The sequence below is a fragment of the Lutra lutra genome, chromosome 5 (assembly GCF_902655055.1).
Source record: "Lutra lutra chromosome 5, mLutLut1.2, whole genome shotgun sequence".
Classification (NCBI taxonomy): Eukaryota; Metazoa; Chordata; class Mammalia; order Carnivora; family Mustelidae; genus Lutra; species Lutra lutra.
Genome location: NC_062282.1, coordinates 43,937,725 through 43,958,890, shown reverse-complemented (window position 1 = coordinate 43,958,890; position 21,166 = coordinate 43,937,725). Strand labels below are relative to the sequence as shown.

Sequence of the window (21,166 nt, the reverse complement as noted above, 5' to 3'; positions counted from 1 at the left end):
AAAGTTATAAAAGTCTGTGAGTCAGCCAGTGAATCAGTTCACTGATGGCTAATCCACTTTTCCCTGTCAGAGAGGGCACACACAAGTAGGGGGAGAGACGGGCAGAGGGAGAGGCAGACCCCCTCCTGAGCAAGGAGCCCAACGCAAGACCTGATTCCAGGACCCTGGGACCATGACCTGAGCCGAAGGCAAACACCTAACCCACTGAGCCCCCTAGGCGTCCCTGGCTAATCCACTTTTCATTACAGGCATTATCTCACAGACATTTCAAATTCGGTTCCAGACCACAAGGAAGAGAATATTGCAATAAATAGAGTTGAAAAACTTTTTTGGTTTTCCAGTGCATACAGAGTTATGTCTACACTATAGTCTATCAAGTGTGCAACAGTAATTCTATAAAAACAGTGCACATACATTAAAAAACACTATATTGCTAAAAATTGCTAACCATCACCTGTGCTTTCAGTGAGTCCCAATCTTTTTGCTCGTGGACACTCTTACCTCAATGTGGATGGCTGCTGACTCATCAGGGTAGAACATGAAGAAGGCTGGGCGGCCATGCCAATTTCTTAAAGACAACAATGAAGTTTTCCCCATCAATTGACTCATCCTTTCACTAACAATTTCTCTACAGTGTGTGATGCTGTTTGAAGCATATTACTCACAGAACTTCTTTCAAAACTGGGAGTTAATCCTTTCAGTTAATCCTGACATTGCCTTAACAACTCAGTCTATGTAATAACCTATCATGTTGTCATTTCAACAATCTTCAGAGCGTCTTCACCGGTAGATCCCATTCAAGAAATCACTTTCTTTGCTCATCCATAAGCAGTTCCTCATCGGTTCAAGTCTTAAAAGTTACCGCAGCAATTCAGTTCCATCTTCAGGCTCCACTTCTCATTCTCATTCTCTTGCTATTTCCACCCCATCTGCAGTTACTTCCGCCACTAAAGTTGTGAACCCATGAAAATCATCTATGAGGGCTGGAATCAACTTCTTCACTCCTGTTCATCTTGATATTTTGACATCTTCCCATGAATCACTTCCAGTAATATAAGGCTGTTTCATCTACCCTGAAAATCTGTTGTGTGGTGTAGCCACCTTCATTAATTCCCTTAGCTAGATCTGAAGAACTCGCTGCGGCTTCCACGTCAGCACTTGCTGCTTCGCCTTGCACTTTCATTTTATGGAAAGAGCTTCTTCCCTTAAACCTCATGAACCAATCAATGCCTGCCAGCTTCAAACTCTACCGCAGCAGCTGTGTCATGGGTCCGCCTTCACAGAACTGAAGAGTAAGGGCCTTGCTCTGGATTAGGCTTTGGCTTAATTTCCATTAAGATAAATTTCCATTATGTTGTGGCTTGTTCAATCTTCAAACTACTCAAACTTTCTCCATATCCACAATAAGGCTGTTCTGCTTTCTTATTACTTGTGTGTTCATTCCAGTAGCACTTTTAATTTCAAAAACTTCTGCTCTGCACTCAGAACTTAGCTAACTGGCCCAAGAGGTCTAGCTTTTGGCCTGTCCTAGCTTTCAGCATCCCCTCCTCATTAAGCTTACTTGTAGCTTTTAAGGAAGAAACATGGGACTCTTCCTTTCACTTAACAGTAAAAAGCAATTGTAGTAAGGTTAAATAACTGGCCTAATTTCAATATTGTTGTGTCTCAGGGAATAGGGAGAGAGATGGGGTACAGCCATCGGTGGAGGAGTCAGAAGACACAAAACATTTATTGAACATTAAGTTCATGGTCTTATATGGATGGGCATGAACCCCAATATAACTATAATAATAACAAAGATCAGTGATCATAGATTACCATTAACAAATATAATAATGAAAAAATTTGAAAAATATTTGCAAAATATCTGCAAAGCACCATAAAGCAAAACACAATAAAATGAGATATGCCTGTGTATCTAAGCTGTACCTCAGAGATAAAATGTGAAAAAAGAGGTGCTGGCGTCAATATATATCAATATTGACAAGAAACATATTGACTCATTTAATTATCTTTCAACTCCTGCTTCTTTTCAAATTTCCAAACTTATCTAACCTGAGGGCACAGAATCAAATTCTGACATAAAACATAAAAAGAAAAAAGGAAAAAGCTTTAAAACCTGTTCAATCAGTTAACAGTCATGTCAACACCAGCAAATTTTTAACCCCTTACCATCTTTTTTTTTTTAACACTTGAACCAAAGGCAATCTTTATTTACTCTTCTTTTTAAAGCAGTCTAGTTTAAAAACAAGAGATCAAGAGAGAAGAACAGGAAAACTTCCACAGACAGGCAGACAGAAAGACAGAAAGCGCGCGCGCATGCACACACACACACACACACACACACACACACACACGGGGCAGGGTTGTGTCAGATCTTCTCCATCTTGGAGATGAAGTCATCACAGATCCCGGTCAGTTCCTCGTTTTCTTTAGTCTTTTGCTCCACTGTCTTCTCCAGCGAGTGGATGCGCATCTGCTCCTTCCTCAGGCTGGCCTGGAAGGCCAAGGTTTCCGCTTGGGCCTTGCTGTGCACCTGGGCAATCTCCTTGCTGGCTAGTTGGAGCTTCTCCTCCGCATGGGCCTTCAGGGCCTGGTACCGCTGGCCCTCCTTCTCTATCCTCACAATGTAACCCTCCACACACTTCTTCAGCGACTCTTCAATCTTTTTTTTTTTTTTTTTTTAAAGATTTTATTTATTTATTTGTCAGAAAGAGAGAGAGAAAGAAAGCACACAGGCAGAGAGGCAGGCAGAGGCGGAGTGAGAGGCAGGCTCCCTGCTGAGCAAGGAGCCCGATACTCGATCCCAGGACCCTAGGATCATGACCTGAGCCGAAGGCAGCGGCTTAACCCACTGAGCCACCCAGGCGTCCTGCAACTCTTCATTCTTGCGGTAACCCTCGATCACCTTCTGTTTCCTTCTGCAAAATAAAGCTATCCTAACAATGCTTTACTAAAGGTTTTTGTAAAGACCTGTAAGAAACACGTAAAACTGGAAAACTATAAAGCCTTAAAAGAATATGAGGTATTTTCCATTTTCAGAGCAAAATTCAAAACAAATTTATAAATTTCCTTTTGCACCCAATAAGTATAGAGGAAAATAGTCTGGTCCAGCAAATACACATTTTAGGAACTCTAAGAAATATTCTAGGAGCGCCTCAGTGGCACAGTTAGTAAATGTCCAACTGCTGGTTTCAGGTCAGGTCTTGATCTCAGGGTCATGAAATTGAACCCCACATCCAGCTCCACACTCAGTAAGAAGTCTGCTTAGGACTCTCTCCCTCTCCCTCTGTCCCTGCCAAGCACATGCACACTCTTGCTCTAATAAATCTTTAAAAAAAAAAAAAGAAGAAAAGAAACAAGAAATCATTCTAACAAGTCCACGTAAGTAGACATATTTATAGTCCTGTATAATGCAAGACTGTTTGTAAGAGGAAATAATGGAAGCAACCAAGAAAAATTCATCAGTAGGGATTAAAGCATGCTACATCTCTATAAGATAAGATGCTAAAATTAATGTTAATACATGCAGTACCCTTAAGGAGGACCCCAGATTATCAAGTAGAAAAGCTAAAAGACAGTATGTAAAAAATATGCATATAGAGAAAAAAATTGCAAACATGGTTTTTACTAAACTTTCCATGTTTACTTCATAAACTTAATTTACAAGCCTATACCATTTCCACTGAAGTTTCCCCAATTTTCAAAAGCACATAAACACAAAAGTATTATTACAGGAACAGTCTTCAACACATTCACTAAATATTCAAGATTCATCAAAAACAGCACAAAAAAACAAACAAAAGCATAAATATACCTTTATATTCTCAGACACTGTTTTTCTGATAATGGGTAAGTTTAGGTAACTTAGTCTAACTTCTTTCTACTTGTATATTCTATTTAAAATTATGATTTTAGGGATACCTGGGGAGCTCACTCAATTAAGCATCTGACTCTCGATTTCAGCTCAGGTCATGGTCTCAGGGTCGTGGGACAGTCCTACCATGGACTGCACGCTCAGCAAGGGAGTCTGCTTGGGATTCTCTCCCTCACCTTTGCCCCTCCCCCTGCTAGCACCTGTGCAGGCTCACGCTCTCAAATAAATAAATAAATCTTTTAAAATCTTTTTAAAAAATAATTTTAACAGAAATTATTTACTGGTTCTTATGTACCAAGCACTATTATGCAACAGCCCTACAAGGCGCACGATGCATTAAGAGACTCTAGTAGTATTAAGTACCCACAGGGTAAAAAATAATGTCTTACCTGTGTAGCATGTCTGGGGCCTGGTTCAGCAGCGTGTAATACTGTCTCACAAATTCCCGCCCGACCAGCAGGGGACTAGGCTTCTCCATAACCATTGCTTTGGTCAATTCAACCTGGGGGGAAAAAATGTCAAGTATGTTCAAAGTGAAATATCAAGTACAAGGAGGAAAGTGGCAGGGGAGGAAATATAATCATTTAAATAAAACTCGGGGTGCCTGGGTGGCTCAGTGGGTTAAAGCCTCTGCCTTTGGCTCAGGTCATGATCCCAGGGTCCTGGGATCGAGCCCCACATCGGGCTCTCTGCTCAGTGGGGAGCCTGCTTCCTCCTCTCTCTCCGCCTGCCTCTCTGCCTACTTGTGATCTCTGTCTGTCAAATAAATAAATAAAATCTTTAAAAAAAAAAACCAACTCAAAGTACAACATGGCACAACAATAGCTCTTGGTTTTAAAAAATAAAAACCATAAGAACAAATAAAACCCACACAGACAAGATTTTTAGTCAGATTTATTGCAATGAGATGAATAGTGAGGGGAAGGGGACGATTCATGATAAAGAATTCATTATTCCCAACAGTCAATTTCTTCAAAATGAATATAAGAAAATCAAAGGTACATATTTCTAGCATGCACCCTATCGTTAACTTCTCCGTATTTTTAAACCCAATTAAGAGTGTTCTAGTTCTAAGATTCCAAACACATTCTTTTTTTTTTTTTTTAGGTTTTATTTATTTATTTGTCAGAGAGAGAGAAAGAGCAAGTGAGCACAGGTAGGGAGAACAGCAGGCAGAGGGAGAAGCAGGTTCCCCACAGAGCCGGCAGCCCTACGTGGGACTCGATCCCAGGATGCTGGGATCATGACCTGAGTGGAAGGCAGCTGCTTAACCGACTGAGCCACCCAGGCGTCCCATCCAAACACCTTATTTGTGGCAGTATTAGATTCAAGAGTGATAAATTTTGACACAGAGGCACATATGATCACATTTTTAGTCTAACTAAATCAGAAAATTTTTTAGTATCTTTAATCAAGAACCACAAAATCTAAAAATTCTGAGCTTACTTCATGATGACACCAAATATAATCTGAAAATGGGTGAGTTAAACAAAATGTTATTACTCAACAAAATAATCTCAACACCTCAAAATCATGATGATTTAAAGTTAGTATCCTTATTATCTGTGAGTATTAAGAGAGGCAGCTGGCACACACACAGTAAGTCCTCAATTACTGTCAGTCATTTTCAAAACAAAACTTTCTGGAAAAAATATCTGGCATGAGATAAAATCCAATTTTTCATTTGATGAGATAAAATCATCCTGAAGTTAAACACACAAGTAAACAGAGAGACATGTACAGATCAATTTCAGTATAAAAAAGAGGCAAGAAATTTTACTTCAGTTTTCTCAAAGGACGGGCAGAACAGACTGATTGGTCAATCCTGAACAATTTGTGGAGATCTGTTTATCCTTATCTAGTGCATTGTATTATTCTTCACCAAAATCTAAGCAATTAGTTCAAGGCCAGTCTGTATTTTCTCCAGATTACAGGCACTAGATCAATACAAAATACCTTCCCAGTCATACTGGAAAGCAGTTTACCTGTAAGCATAGTTAAGAGAATATCAATAACAAGAATCTGGATCTTAGGTCTTAAACTAATGTACTTAGACTAAGGCAGAATGAGAAATTGTTATATTTCTTGTGTGGCTCAGAGTCCCAAAGGAAAAAAAAAAGGCAATTTCAGATGTTCTTACTGATCCTTAATTTTTCAGAACTTCAAAGCTACGGATGGACAGTAGAAGATACTAACAGTCATCTAAGCCTATGGTTTTCAAGTTTTAATATTTCCCATTACTTCATATAAACCAGAGCAACTGCGCTTTTTAAAAATATTTTTACAGTTCCCATATAAATTTTCCTTTCTTAAAAGGGTTTGGCTACTCTGAAAATCACTAACATCTGACCCAACCTCAAATAAAAGGAAAAATCCAATGTGATTCCATCACACTCCCAGATCCCACTAGTTTCACAAATGGAAGATAGCTCTCCCAATTCCTCAGAAACTGGTAGTATCATTTTCCTTCCCTTAAGTTGTGCTTGCATATTTTCTAATACATAAAGAGGCTGAACAGAAAGTTTTGCTTCCCTCTATTATCCAAAATACATAATACATCCACAATATAAAAAGCAATTTAAAGGGAACCTTCATAAGACAGACAAATCAAAGAATACAGTACACATTAAGCAAACCCCTATTTTTCTATTCCAGTTGCACTTACTTCTCTTGAGCACCATCTGCTCTTGAATTCCAGTCAGTATTACAAATGTCATTACCAGACCAGTAATATCAACCTAACTGCATCCTTAGACACTGCCAAGCAGTCTCATTGTAAGATAAATTACTAAAAGACATTTTACCAAATATTACTTTCTCACCCAGTATTACTATACAATATAATAAAAATCCTCCAGAGTATGTATCAAACAGAAAAAAAATTATAATCTGTAGACCACCTCTAAAACTTCTCTTTTCCCCTCCTTCAAGATTACCTATGTAATACAAATTAAAGGAATAAAGAAAGCTTATTGGCTTGATTATACCATTACAAATATTTTATTTCTGGTTATCCCCCTAAAGCTAAGAAAAAAGTAAAGCTAAAAATTTATATGCTAAATTGATCTCCATCTCATTTGCAGATTTTTCTTAACAGTTATTAAACTGAAGACAATACTAAAATCCCTATCATTTACCAAGTTTCCAACATTTCCTTTATTATCTTAATGGTTTAACATAATTGAGTATTTGGAGACATACATTAGAGAAATGTATGTAAAGTTGACCTCAAATACCCACCCTCCCAGTTAGGGGCAGACACCCACCCCACCCACAGTTGAAATTCCGTAACTTTTGACACCCCAAAAACTTAACCAATAGCCTACCGCTGACCAGAAACCTTAATCAGTAACAGTCCAATTATGCATATTTTCTGTTATATGTATTATATACTGTGTTTGTACAATAAAGCTAGAGAAATGAAAATATTAAGAAAATCATAAAGAGAGAATACATTTCCAACACCATTCTGTATTATTAAAAAAAAAAAAAAATCCATGTACAAGTGGACTCCAGAATTTAAACTCATCTTGTTCCAGGGTCAACTGTTTCAGGGTGATGATTATAAATACACAATAGAAAAACTATTCAAGCTGAATCCTGAAATTTCATAATTACATCATTTGTAAATTACACCTCAAAAATTCTACATAGAAAGTGCTTTCAGGAGTGCCTGGGAGGCTCAGTCAGTTAAGCGTGTGCAATTCTTGAATTTGGCTCACATCCTGATCTCAGGGTGATGAGACTGAGGCCTGCCGTCAGGCTCCCCACTCAGTGCAGGGTCTGCCTGAGATTCTCTCCCTCTGCCCTTTCCCTCCCCCTGCTTACAGGTACGTGTGCACACCGTCCTTAAATAAATAAAATTTAAAAAAGGAAAAGAAATCCTTGAGGGAAAGATACTAAACATGAACCATCCAAGTCTAAGGAAAATCTGAGTGCTCTAGTTTAGAATAGTGAAAAAATATTGAGATACAATAAAAAGAACCCCCCTAAATTTCTTTAACCAAGTTTCACTGTGAAAAATTCTCCAGCATCATTCACTTGCTTTGCTCCTGGGCTAGAAGTTAATCTCTGCGCCCCCAGTTCTTTCATCTGAAACTGGAACTGGAACAGCAAGAACTGTCTATTCAATAGTAAGCACTGAGTGTTACCTATTAATATAAAATTCACTAACTCTAATTAAGGAAAGCTTTTCCACATTCCACCCTTTTCTGCCCCCGGAAGACTATTTAGGTATTCTGCTAGCAGTACTAAAATACAGGATTCCTGTGAGAATAAGAATTTTTGTACAGAGTACCTTAGATGCCCAAGCACTTAATGTAACAATAACTTTTCAGAGAATTTCCAAGTTGACTTGATGATTTTTTTCAAAGATTTTATTTGTTTGACAGAGAAGAGAGAGCATGCACAAGCAGGGGAAGGAGCGAGGGAGAGGAAGAAGGAGGCTCCCTGCTGGGCTGAGAGCCCAACCTGGGTCTCAATCCCAGGACCCTGGGATCATGACCTGAGCCAAAAGCAGAGGCTTAACCTGCTGAGCCACCCAGGCGCCCCTATTTTCCTTTTAAACCACACTATTTTATTCTAATGCTAGGTAAACAAGTTGCTGAACTAAAAAGATTTCTGAAACAATCTTTACTCATCAAAGCCATGAGGAGTATTTCCCTTGAGAAAAGCTACTAGAAAGTAAGTCAAAATGTTCATCTCACTTTAATCCCAACACTAGCAAACTAAAAATAGAGCACTAACCACATCTGGGGTGGGGGAGGGTTAATTTTATCTTACGGAACTACCCATGCATAAACTGTATTAAAAAATTAAAAAATAGCAAGACGTAAAAAAATTTTTTTTTAAATATTTTATTTATTTATTTGACAGACAGAGATTACAAGTAGACAGAGAGGCAGACAGAGAGAGAGAGGGAGGGGGAAGCAGGCTCTCCGCTGAGCAGAGAGCCCGATGCGGGGCTTGATCCCAGAACGCTGAGATCATGACCTAAGCCGAAGGCAGAGGCTTTAACCCACTGAGCCACCCAGGCGCCCCCCAAAATTTTTTTTAATTTAAAAATTAAAAAATAAACAAACATAGCAAGGTGTAAATATGCAAAACAAACAAATATAAAAACATACATAAATGAAAGGAATAAGAAGTACTCACCTTTGTAATGTTATGGGAAGTTACATTCTATATAATGTATGTAATGGAGTGCTATGGTAAAAACAATAAAATTGGGGCGCCTGAGTGGCTCAGGTCATGATCCCAGGGTCCTGGGATGGAGCCCGGCATCACCGCGGCATCCCCGATCAGCAGGGAGCCTGCTTCCCCTCCTCTCTCTCTGCCTACTTGTGATCTCTGTCAAATAAATAAAATCTTTAAACACACACACACACACTAAAATTCATACACCTCTGTACTGCTGGAATGTCCTGGGGAGAACATGCATCATTTTTAAAGTAAGAAGAAAAATGCGACAAAAGGTAACAACATCCAGTAACTAGTGGCACGTTAGTTACCTTAGTTACCTTACCTATTTTAGCTCTCTTGAACAGATCTTTAAAATCAGTTAGAACTGTAATTTCATAAACTAACTCCATTCTGTGATTTTTAATTAGTATGAGTGGGCTACTTCACAAATCTGAGGACCATACAACATCTCCCTCTATTTACTAGCAGGCAATATGGATGATCCAATTTCAACTTTTTCATGTGCAGGGAGTTTTACCGGGTTACTTTCTCAGAACTTCAGGGCTAATGTCTAAGAGCTAAGCATTCTCCTAAAAAGTTCTTAGCTTCACCTCCAAATTGGTCTTAGATCTATTTACTTTGTTGTTGTTTTTTTTTTTTTGAAGATTTTATTTATTTGATAGATCACAAGTAGGCAGAGAGAGAGGGGGAAGCAGGTTCCCCGCTAAGCAGAGAGCCCAATGTGGGGCTCGATCCCAGGACTCTGGGATCATGACCTGAGCCGAAGGCAGAGGCCTTAACCCACTGAGCCACCCAGGTGCCCCAATTTACTTTGCTTTTTTAAGGGACTGTATCAGGGGCACCTGGGTGGCTCAATCGTTAAGAGTCTGTCTTCAGCTCAGGCCACGATCCCGGGGTCCTGGCATCAAGCCCCCCTGTTGGGCTCCCTGCTCACCAGGAAGCCTGCTTCTCCATCTCCCTCTGCCCCTGCTTGTGTTCCCTCTCTCACTGTATCTATCTCTGTCAAATAAATAAATAAAATATTTTAAAGAAAAGATGTCAAAGATTCTATTTAAAAAAAATAACAGGGGTGTCTGGGTGGCTCAGTCAGTTGAGCGACTGCCTTCACCTCAGGTCATGGTCCCGGAGTCCCGGGATCGGGTCCTACATCGGGCCCCCATCTGCCTGGTGAGTGTGCTTCTCTCTCTGACCTCCCCTCTCATGCTCTCTCTCACTCACTCTCAAATAAATAAATAAAATCCTTTAATTAATAAATAAATAAATAAATAAAGGATTGTATCAGAAAACTTTCTGTTGAAGTTTTCCAATTTTAGGAAAGAATTCACTTTTGGCTTGTAACACTATCATTTTTCCAACAACACCATTTGGTGTTGGCATTCAGATTCCTCAGAGCAAACAATGAAAGCTTGATTATGGTACAGTACAGAAAAAAAAAGTTCTTAAGGTAACAGAATTATTAGTTACCTACATGGAATGAAAAGTTCAATTTTCATCCTTTTCTTACCTGATCCAAAAAGCACATAACACCATTGATAAATGTTACAGTAAAGTATCATTTAATGGAAATGTCAATGATCTCTCAGATTAACATAATCACTGATGAATTTTTTTGTGGATTGACCCTGATTGCTGAATTACTCTTAAATTTCAAAATGTCTACTTAATCCCAAGTTACCAAATTGCATGACAACTTTAAAGAAATTTCTATCAATAATTTTGCTAAAGTTCACAAAGAATGTCAAGTGTGCTTCCTTTAACCAAGTCTAAAAAGCTGTGAGCATTTATGTTCTAAGAGCAGAGAAGCATGAAGACCAACCATAATCCACTTCGATTAATAGTACAGCTTACTCTGGCAAAAATCAATGATCTCAGGGTCACAGGATCCAGCCCAGAGTTGGTCTCCCACTAGGTGTAGAGTCTGCTTGAGATTTTCTCCCTCTCCTTTTGCCCCTCCCATGCACTGGCACCTGCTCTAAATAAATAATCTTTAAAAATAAATTTTAAAAATTAAAAATTAAAAGATAAAATTTATCACTTCACACGGAAGATCCCCAAAGTATTAAAGTATCAGTGGGTGGGCTCAGTGGGTTAAAGCCTCTTCAGCTCAGGTCATGATCTCAGGCTCCTGGGATCTCAAGCCCCTCACGGAGCTCTCTGCTCAGCAGGGAACCTGCTTCCCCCTCTCTCTCTCTGCCTGCCTCTCTGCCTACTTGTGATCTCTCTGTCAAATAAATAAATAAAATCTTTAAAAATAAAATAAAATATCAATTAAGAAGACATGGGCCTCCTGGGCGACTCAGTTGGTTAAGCGTCTGCCTTCAGCTCAGGTTATCTAAGTCAAGGTCCTGATATTGAGCCCTGCTCAGTGGGGAGCCGGATTCTCCCTCTCCTCCCAGCGAGGGTTCTCTCTCGCTATCTCTGTCTCTCTCCCAAATAAATTAATAAAATCTTAAAAAACATGTATCAATCAATATCGAACACTGGCAAGAAGTCGGGAAAAGAGAACCTGTGAAACTGAAGGGAGCGTCAACTGCTCCCACCACAGGGAAGAACAATTTTGCAGTTATCTTATAAAATCCAAAAGTTCAATGAATCTAGCAATTCTCTTCTAGATTTGTACACGAGAAACTCACCCGTATACATAAGACATCAACCTGAGAAATAATTTCTCAAATAATTAGCCACCTTATCTCTAAAACATAAGACAACCTATGTGTCTGTCAAACAGATAATGGATTAAGGTGCAGTTTATCCCTAACATTCAAACCTCTCTATCTAACATAATCATATGGGGCACTTAAAAGATTAAAAGGCAGTACTATTTATAATTACTCCAGGTTAACTAGAGTGAATTAGGGCTGTCCCTGGGAAACCAAGACATAAAGTCATCCTATTTATAGCAGTCAAAGTCAGCATGAAATAGATCTCAAAAATATTACATTAAAAAGATAGTTACCAAATACGTACTGTATGCTTCTGAACATGTTTAGAAGTGTTTTTAGTATACACAAAAACATCAGATATTGTTTACTGGTACAATTATTTTTAAAATAGTCTAGATGTAAAAACAGACAAATAGAACCACATAACAGAATAGTTATGAAATATACAAACACATATATGGACAACTAGGATTTTCAACGTTAAGTGCAGATAATCCAATAGAAAAAGGATATTCTGTTCAACAAATGGTGGAACAATTACACATCCATAGCTACAGAAAAAAACGAGCCTTACATCATGCATCACATCATATTAAAATTTAACGAGGTGCCTGGGTGGCTCAGTAGCTTAAGTGTCTAACTCAGCTCAGGTCATAATCTCAGGGTCCTGGTATCAGAGCCCCCAAGACCTCAGGAGTCAGGCTCTCTGCTCAGCAGGGCGTCTGCTTGTTCTCTGTCCTTCCCCCTTGTCATGCGCTCGCTTGTATCATCGTCACTGGATCTACTGTTCAATCTCTTCTCTAAACTCTTCACATTTACCACCTGTCACTTCCCTTCAAAATTCTTCACGGTAGATCTTTGGAGAAACGGTTGACTCTAGGACTGGCAAAGGCAAAATACAAGTGAGCCTTAACTGATAAAGAAAATGCTAAAAACAACCACAACAACAAAATAAGAACAGGGAACATGAAAGGACACAAGGGCCAAAACGGGAACAGTGTGAGCAACAGAATTAGTAAAAAAGCAAAATAAGTTAGATACCCCTGGATTGCAACCCAAAGAATAAAGTAAGCATGACTCACTCCATATATGGACGAGGCAGTACCATGCAAGCCAGAGAGTCCACACACAGGGTATACTTGAGACACAGCCTAACAAAGCGTGGAAAGTTAAGTAGTTGTCACACTCGTATCTTCCAGATTCTAAATCTTTCAAACTTTTCTGAATAAGGAAATAGCTAGCTAGCAAATACAGCCCCCTACTACATACATAAGCTTTACAAAACAGTTTAGACAACTACTTGGGTTTCAGAGCTTCAATTCTCTTTATAAGCGAAAACAGAAGATTACTAAGCTATGTAAGAGCACTTTTAGAACATTAAAGAACTATACAAATACACAATGATGCTGTTACACAGCCACTCAAATTAAAAGCCACAAGGATGACAACCCTACAAAGTAGAAGTCTGTCCCATCTAGGAAGCCCCTTTCTCTGAAGCTTCTCTTAAAATCTACTTTAATAATTATTAAATACCTGGGGCACCTGGGTGGCTCAGTCAGTTAAGCGGCTGACTCTGGGGTTTTGGCTCAGGTCCTGATTTCAGGGTGTGAGACACCAAGCCTGAGTGGGGCTCCACTCAACTGTGGAGTCTGCTTGTGACTCTCTTTCTCTCCCTCTGCCCCTCTCCTCCGCCTCCAGGCCCCCAGCTCACTCACACTCTCTAAAATAAATAAGTCTCTAAAAATAATTATTATAAAACAACTGAAATACAGCTGAACAGCTAAACAATATTACAACATGACTAACTACCAGAGGACAAAACAAGAAATCTATCAAAGTCCTCTAAAGACATTTACTAAAGCCACAACGTGTGAAAATTTTTAAATTATTTTCTGTCTTATAAAGCCTCCTCTTCATGCACAGATTATTCCTAGCTCTTTACCACCTGGCTTGCAATTCAGCTTTCCCCACCAAGGCCAAATACAAGGTCCAAGAATACTTAAAAAAAGGAATAAGGTGACTTTTGAGATTTAAAAATATATAAACCTAACTAACCACCAGTGTGATCACCAACTACAAGTGAGATTACAATTGCTGAGTTTAAATTTAACTCCATGGCTAGAAGGACAGTGTTGCAACTAAAGGTTTTTCCCACTAGCTGTTGGTAAGTAATTTTACTAAACTGGCAAAAAAAAAAAAAAATGATTCATCAGGAATTCAGGTTTTATATTAAATTTCATCTTTTATTTAGCATTGCTCCATCGATCCTTTGAACCGTATACAATTCACAAACATATAAAAACTTAAACTGGGCGCCTGTGTGGCTCAATGGGTTAAGCCTCTGCCTTTGGCCCAGGCCATGATCTTAGGTCCTTGGATAGAGGGCATCCTCCTCATCCCCCCCCCATCGGGTTCTCTGCTCAGCAGGGAGCCTGCTTCCCCCTCTCTCCCTCTGCCTGCCTCTCTGCCTACTTTTGATCTGTCAAATAAATAAATAAATAAATAAATAACACACCTTAAACTAACCTCTACCCTTTACTTTCAAGGCAAAGTACTAAGATAACTAAAATCAAATTACAAGAAAAAGAACTACTGCGAAATAGATCAGCAACAAACATTACCAAATCTTCTGATGCACCCTTAGCAGACTGTCAGCTGAGAACAGCAAATAATGTGAGTTACATAAAGAACAAAGAACTGCCTACTTTTCTATCTGTTTGAAGTACAAAAACTTAGAAAGGATTTAATAACAAAAGTAACCTAACTTGGCTAGGCAGAAGGAAGGCACACCAGTCTTACATTATTACAGTCTGCTTCATTTGTCCTTAATAAATGCGTGCAAAGGAGATATGCCAGGCTACCAACTGTAAAGTACCACAGTTTTCATATTCCTACCCAACTGATAACCATTCACCTGAGGGAAAGAACATGCTAAGAAATATCTGAAAAGGAATCAAAACTCTATTATTGCACAAGGAAATTTCATTCTGATGTATTTTACTTTCTGACATATTTTACTCCAAGCAGTAACACCATTAGTGGACACCAAGTTAACAGTTTAAACCTATGTCATTATGTTTTAAAAGTTGAAGCCTAAAATGCTAAGTCAATAAGGTAATCCATCTAAATAAACATAACTAGAATTGCTACATGAAGGCCACGTAAAACAATGTTATATTCTAAACCAAACTGTTATTTACGGCAACACCAACTGAAGAACTTGGGCCACTGAATATTCTGATCCCTAATCTATTGCTACTTTCTGTTAAGAAACATGGAAACTACTGGGTAAATGGAAACACTTACAGATATCAAGCTTCCTTGTAGTTTTTTAACTTACTTGCAAGGATGGAAATTTTGTGTTCCCTCTGACTACAAAAACTTCTTAAAAAACTAATCCTAGGGGCGCCTGGGTGGCTCAGTGGGTTAAGCCGCTGCCTTCGGCTCAGGTCATGATCTCAGGGTCCTGGGATCGAGTCCCACATCGGGCTCTCTGCTCAGCAAGAAGCCTGCTTCCCTCTCTCTCTCTCTCTGCCTTCCTCTCCGTCTACTTGTGATCTCTGTCAAATAAATAAATAAAATCTTAAAAAAAAAAAAAAAAAAAAAAAAAAAAAAAAAAAAAAACTAATCCTAAAGGCTCTAAAAAGAAAAAAAAAAAAAAAAAGGTTGAAAGCCAAACTAATTCAGAAGAGCTAGTGCCAAAACTTCTTAGTTTTATCTCAAGTAGAGACATTTGTGATATTAAGTAATGTCCTGGACCTGCAACGATTTTCCAAAGCCAGGGAATATACTGGCTTTTAAAAATCGCAAATATATGCTTATCTTTGAAGGTATCTTCCATACTCGTATATACAGAGGAGCCCAACAGTAGACTCGAAATAACTGAACTGAATTGAATGTGGAGAGGCTTTCATCCACAGAAGATCCCAAATGCCCTAAGGGAAAGACTTCCAACACACCTCAATCACCATTAATTCACCTAGCATAAGCTCCAGAGCTTAAAATTTATATTGTAACTGGGCACCATCCTTTCCGTCCCAACTTCACATCTCAACCCACACATGCCGGCGAGATCTGAAACTCATCGCTCTAACCCGCTTTTTCTCCAACTGCAAAACGAGGAAGTTAAACTATCCTCCCAAAGGTCTTTCTCAAATCTGCCCCGTAAAGGAAAGACGGGAGAAGGTTTCAAGGTGTAAGAGCAGAGCCTAACTTGCGGCTGCCGAATATTTCCCACCATCGCGCCGAGCATCAAACCGGAGAAGGAACATCGTCCACGTTCATCTGCACTTATTCGTCTTTCTCTCTACTTTTTCCGGAAGCTCTGAGGGCGGCACATCCATCAGCTTCCCGTGCGCACACTCGTAAAAAGGAAGCCCAAAGCCCTTCGTGTCCTTTGTCACAATCCCACTTTCAAGCCGCGTCTCCCTGGAAGCCCACAAGTGGCTCAAGCCAAATGCCGCCGCACTCCGCCCAGCAGCTGGCCTCTTCGGGCTGATGCCACTACCCCCGGGGACCCGTGCTCCGGGGGCCACGGCGCCCTGGGACCGCGCACGGCGCCGGTCCAAGGACGGAAACAGGCTGGGGGCCTAGCAGCCACACCACCCGATACCTGCCCCTTACCGTCGCCGTGCCTCTGACCCCGTTTCCCCACCTCTGGACGTCCGCAACCACTGCAAAAAGCAAAGTCGCCGCACCTACCTCCCCGGACCGTTGGGGGGGCACGGGAGAGCCACGCAAGTTGCTCTGCACGGCGCCTGGCACACAGCGTGGGCTCAGGACAAACAGCAATTATTACTTCCACTCATCATCCGTGCCTTGGCTGCTCCCCCTTTACTCCCTGTAAAACCGGGAACAGCACCTCTGCTTCCCGAACCCAAAACCTCCTCGGGTTTTCGTGTCGCCCCCGCCGCTAAATAAAGCCTCCTCCCGGCCGGACCTAGCTGGAACCCGTCGCCGGGGCAGGAAAGGATCTGCGGGCGCGCGCGGGGAGGAAGACGAGCGGGAAAGTCCGGCGGGCGGGCAGCGCGGGGCCCCGGGATCCCGCGATCGCCCTGGGGCCCGGGCGGCGGCCGCGGCTCGATCTCGCCCCGCGCGGCCGTTGGGTGTGGCACGCGCACGCGGGGGACGCGGACACGGCCACGCGCGCCGGCCGGTGGGAGCGCGGCGAGGAGGGGGCGGGGAAACTCCGCGCGCCCGTGCGCCCGCCTGCGGCCGTTGGGGGGGGGGGGGTACACGCCTAGCGCGGCGGCCACCGCCACGACCGCCGCGACTTCTCTAGCTCACACGCGTCCCAGCTCCTCTTGGTCCCTGGGCCGCCCCGCCCCGCCCACAACCCGGCATACCTGCGCGGCTGAGCGGGAGAGGAACAAGCTTTGCTCCACGGCACGGCAGAAGGAAAGATCACCTCACGCAACTGCGTCCGCACACACGCGTGCTCCGTCGCCGGTCTATATAACCGCGACTCAGCCTAACTTGGTGCGGCCAGGTCGAGCAGGCTGGCGACCAATCCCGACTGCGTCCTCTGGGCTCTTCGAGCAGTAATTGGGTAGGGACTCAGGATGAAGGCGTGGCTCTTGATTGGCTTTGACTCATGCCTATGAGACTGTGAGGATCTCGTTTCCCTAGTAACGGATTGGCACTGAGAGCGACCAATTACTTAAAGGGACGTCGGAAAAGAGGGTAGGAAGTTCTTTGACCGATATTCATGGTAGCCAATAACCGTGCGAGGCGGCTCCCATTCGTTAAAATGTGTTCCCTTGGGCGGAGATCCGTTTTCCATACAGGAGCGGTTGCTCCACAAGGTGGGGCCCGTGTACTTTGGGGAAGTAAACCCCAAGCAACTAGGAGGTGGGCACCAGGGAGGCCAAGGGAGCCCCCGGCCAATGGCAAAGCGGGAAGGATCTGATTGACGCGGGGGTTGGACTGCGCCAAGGAGACCGAGCCCCAGGGCCGCCGTGCCCTCTGGGGATGTTCAGTGTCTCTTCTGGCCCAGGCTTCCGTCCTCTTTCCTTTCTTTCCCTCACTTGTTAGGTCTAGGCCCTGAGGCCTTTCTCGCACCTTTTCTGCAGCTCGGTACCCGGGAAACCAAGGGCGAAAGTTCCCGTTTTGTTTTGTTTTGTTTTGTTTTTTCTTTCTGTAGCAACTTTTTTATTTCCATGCGGCCACCTAAGAGCACTTGCTGGCTCTCACCATTAGTCAGCACTATTGTTGGACGACAGTTTAAGAGCAAGCGAGAGGGGAGAGTAGCGCCCGTCGTGTACCTGCGATCGTGTAAAAAGGCCGCACGGGGAAGGTGCGGTTGAGTTTGAGAATACGGAACTCGACCCTGCTGTTCGCGGCCGAGGGCCGGCTGGTGGGAGCCCGCTGAGTTCTTTCCCTTCTGTTGCTGCCAAGGAACCATAGCCTGTAAGGTCTCCGCTCCGGTTGGTCCTTAATGCAACATCCTGTGCGTCTCCACCATTGCCATTCAGTGTTCGAGTGGCTCGGGGTGTGGGGGCTGCTTTCGCGCCGTTACGTCTTTAAAAGGTTAATTTGTCAAACTCCTACACGCACGCCCCAGAGGTTTCCCGGAGCACTTCAGGGGTTGAGTGGCGCTCCAGCCCGGTCCTGTCCACGTCTCTCGGTGTTTTACTGGGCCCTCTGTTGGTCACCACGAGCATTTTGGAAGGAAATGGTCGGTTCTCATTCCAGGCATGTGATCTCCCGTTAAGTTTTGCAGAGAATTGGGGAGGGAGCACCTGGAGCGTCTGTCGGGGGAGAAGGGGCACCGGCAGCAGCCTTCTGGGATCCGGGCGCGTCCCCTCTCATTCCCTGCGCGGGGTCTGGCCCCAGATGAGACTCGCGGCCGCCCCCAGGAACCTAGTGAGAGCGTCCTTCTGGCCCCCCAGGTCCCACTGCCCCAGCTCATTCAGCATTTATGAAACTCCTATTAAGGGCTGGAATCAGAGATGATCTGGACGCCGTCTCTGCTCCCCGTCACCAATTCAACAGACTGGGGCACTTTGCTGGGCCAGGAGCCCCGCAAAGAGGCGAACAGGCGTCAGGGACTGTGAAGGCACCAGATGGAACTCAGCCCAGAGGAGAGAGTCCGCTAAAGTTTTCTGGGAGTAAAAACACTCCCCCCACCACCACCCCAAACCCCGCGCAAGGATCGGGTCAGCTTTGCTAAGGAATTGGAAGCTTATTCTGACGGCAGAGAACGGCCCCTGGAAGGCTTCTTAAAGGGTGGACTCGCAGATTTCCTTTTATAAGACAGCTCTCCAAATTGAAACGCTAAGGAGAGCAGATTTTCAAAACTTTAAATTTACAGATTGGTAATTTAACCCAGATGGCCCGTGATAAGAGTCAAGGCTATTCTTAATCACATTTGGAGAGAATTTTAAGTGATAACAGTTCTTTGGTGAGGCTGTTTGGCAGTCACTATTAAAAATTGTGTGTATAGGGGCGCCTGGGTGGCTCAGTGGGCTAAAGCCTCTGCCTTCGGCTCAGGTCATGATCCCAGGGCTCTCTGCTCGGTGGGGAGCCTGCTCCTCTCTCTCTCTCTGCCTGCCCCTCTGCCTACTTGTGTTCTCTGTCTGTCAAATAAATAAATAAATAATATTTTTAAAAAAAAATTGTGTGTATCATTCAAAACAATAATAGTACTTCTTGGTTTATAGCCACACTTTTTCACCTTTTTTTTTTTTTTTAAACAAAGAAGCATATACCAGCCTGTGCAACTGCAGCATTGTCAGCTTTGTTAGAATACTAAAAAACTGGGGCGCCTGGGTGGCTCAGATGGTTAAGCGTCTGCCTTCTGCTTAGGTCCTGATCTCCACGTCCTGGGGTGCAGCCCCATATCCAGCTCTCAGCCGGGAGTCTGCTTCTCCCTCTGCCTTCCCCCCCTGCTTGTGCTCTCTCTCTCTCTCTCAAATGCATAAATAAAATCTTAAAAAAAAAAAAAAAGAATACTTAGAACCTGAAAATGTAATTGCTCATCAGTTGGCAAACTGACTAACCAGTCGTGTGCATATAATATAGGATACCATGCAGCAGCTTAAAAAAGAATGAGGTAGAATTATGCAGATATTGATGGGTCCCCATTTGTTATTTGGATTGTTAATTGAAAAAACATAAAGTTCAACAAAATGCACAGTGAAATCCCATTTAGGATAAAAAAAGCAAAAAACAAAACTCCTGATTTCTGTATGTTAAAATCAGTATCTAAGTGCATGGGAAGAATTCTAAATTTAAAACAATAGTTATTCCCCCTAGAAAATCCCCTAGGTTGGGAGTGAAGAGGATAATGTATTATTTGAAAGCTGTGCAATGAGACTGTGTTCATATGCACTGTGTTGCGTAATGGGAAATAGGAAGAAAGAAAGGAAGGAAGGGGAATTGGGATTACCAGAGGGAGAATGAGGACAAGAACCCTCACGTGGCCATTCTTCCATTCTTCCACGGGAGACAGCAAGCACTGGTTCTAAGGCAGGGGAGTCAGGGGAGATTTTCCCCCAGGAGACTTATAGCGTCAGTCACAACTGAGTAGAGGGACTACAGAGTGGGCAGAGACCCTGGATGCACAGACTCACAGGAGAGACACCCTCCACCCTCCCCACACCACACCCCAGCCATGACAAAGGTTTTCTGGCCAAAAGCTTAACAGTGCCAAGGCTGAGAGACCCTGATCTGCTTCCTGCGTCACAGAGGAGAGAGTCCCTCGCCTCCTGCTGGTCTTCCTCTCCACTGGCAAGCAAAGGCTGCATACCCCTCCTATATACTACTTTACCCCCTTCTCCTTCTGCCAATTCTTCCCAAAGCTACGAGAATCAGAGTAGGAAGAAACCATGGCCAAGACCCCAGAAAACACACTTTAGTTGGGGGGTGGGGGGTGGCGGGGAATATTAGGTAAGGAATGATCCTAAGACTATCAACTTGATCAGTGTTTCCCAAACGCAGCTAATCATTTATGCAGGTTGCTTAAAAATATGTGCCTGTATGCGTCTTTAACCATTAAACTCTCACCAGTGAACAAAGATCTAGTGTAATATTCATGACAGCACGACTTGTACTAGAAAGACAGGAAATGACCCAGGTATGGAGCTGTATGGATCTGCTCTCACAGCGGACTGTCGAGCAACCGTAGAGAAAATGAGGTGGATCTATGCGTAGCTACAGAGTGATCTGCAAAGGGCAGAATCATGGAAAGAGTAAAAAGCGGGGAGTGATGCCATGGGGCAATTATTTCTTTAAGGTGTACCGAGTTGCCGTCGTTGTCTCTGCACATTCCTGGATGGTTTTGCTGTGCAGGCACAGGTTATGTCTGGAAGGAGTCACAAGAAACTGTTAATGATTGCTAATGGGGAGGTGAAGTTGGCCAGGGTAGAACAGCTTAGTTTTCATTCATCCAAAGTATACTTTGGTACTGATAATTTCTTTAACA

General features: G+C 42.6%; 1 protein-coding gene and 1 long non-coding RNA gene across 3 annotated transcripts in view; one reads left to right on the top strand and one right to left on the bottom strand.

Annotated features, from left to right (window-relative positions):
- G3BP1 (G3BP stress granule assembly factor 1) overlaps positions 1-17,219 on the bottom strand; it is a 38,488-nt gene extending 21,269 nt beyond the window's left edge. The window contains exons 1-4 of one of the 2 annotated variants that reach the window (XM_047728984.1): positions 17,088-17,177; positions 15,373-15,381; positions 15,083-15,141; positions 4,267-4,379 (exon numbers count right to left, since the gene is read on the bottom strand). In XM_047728984.1, coding sequence (XP_047584940.1) covers positions 4,267-4,361 — 95 coding nt within the window. In that variant the 5' untranslated portion in view covers positions 4,362-4,379; positions 15,083-15,141; positions 15,373-15,381; positions 17,088-17,177. Of the gene's footprint in view, positions 1-4,266; positions 4,380-15,082; positions 15,142-15,372; positions 15,382-17,087 lie in introns of both variants that reach the window. The other variant, XM_047728985.1, reaches the window with a different exon arrangement.
- Positions 17,220-17,556: 337 nt separating this feature from the next.
- LOC125099694 (uncharacterized) lies at positions 17,557-20,945 on the top strand. The gene is made up of 2 exons (XR_007127322.1): positions 17,557-18,190; positions 20,803-20,945. It is a non-coding gene; the product is annotated as an uncharacterized LOC125099694 (long non-coding RNA).
- Positions 20,946-21,166: the final 221 nt, after the last annotated feature.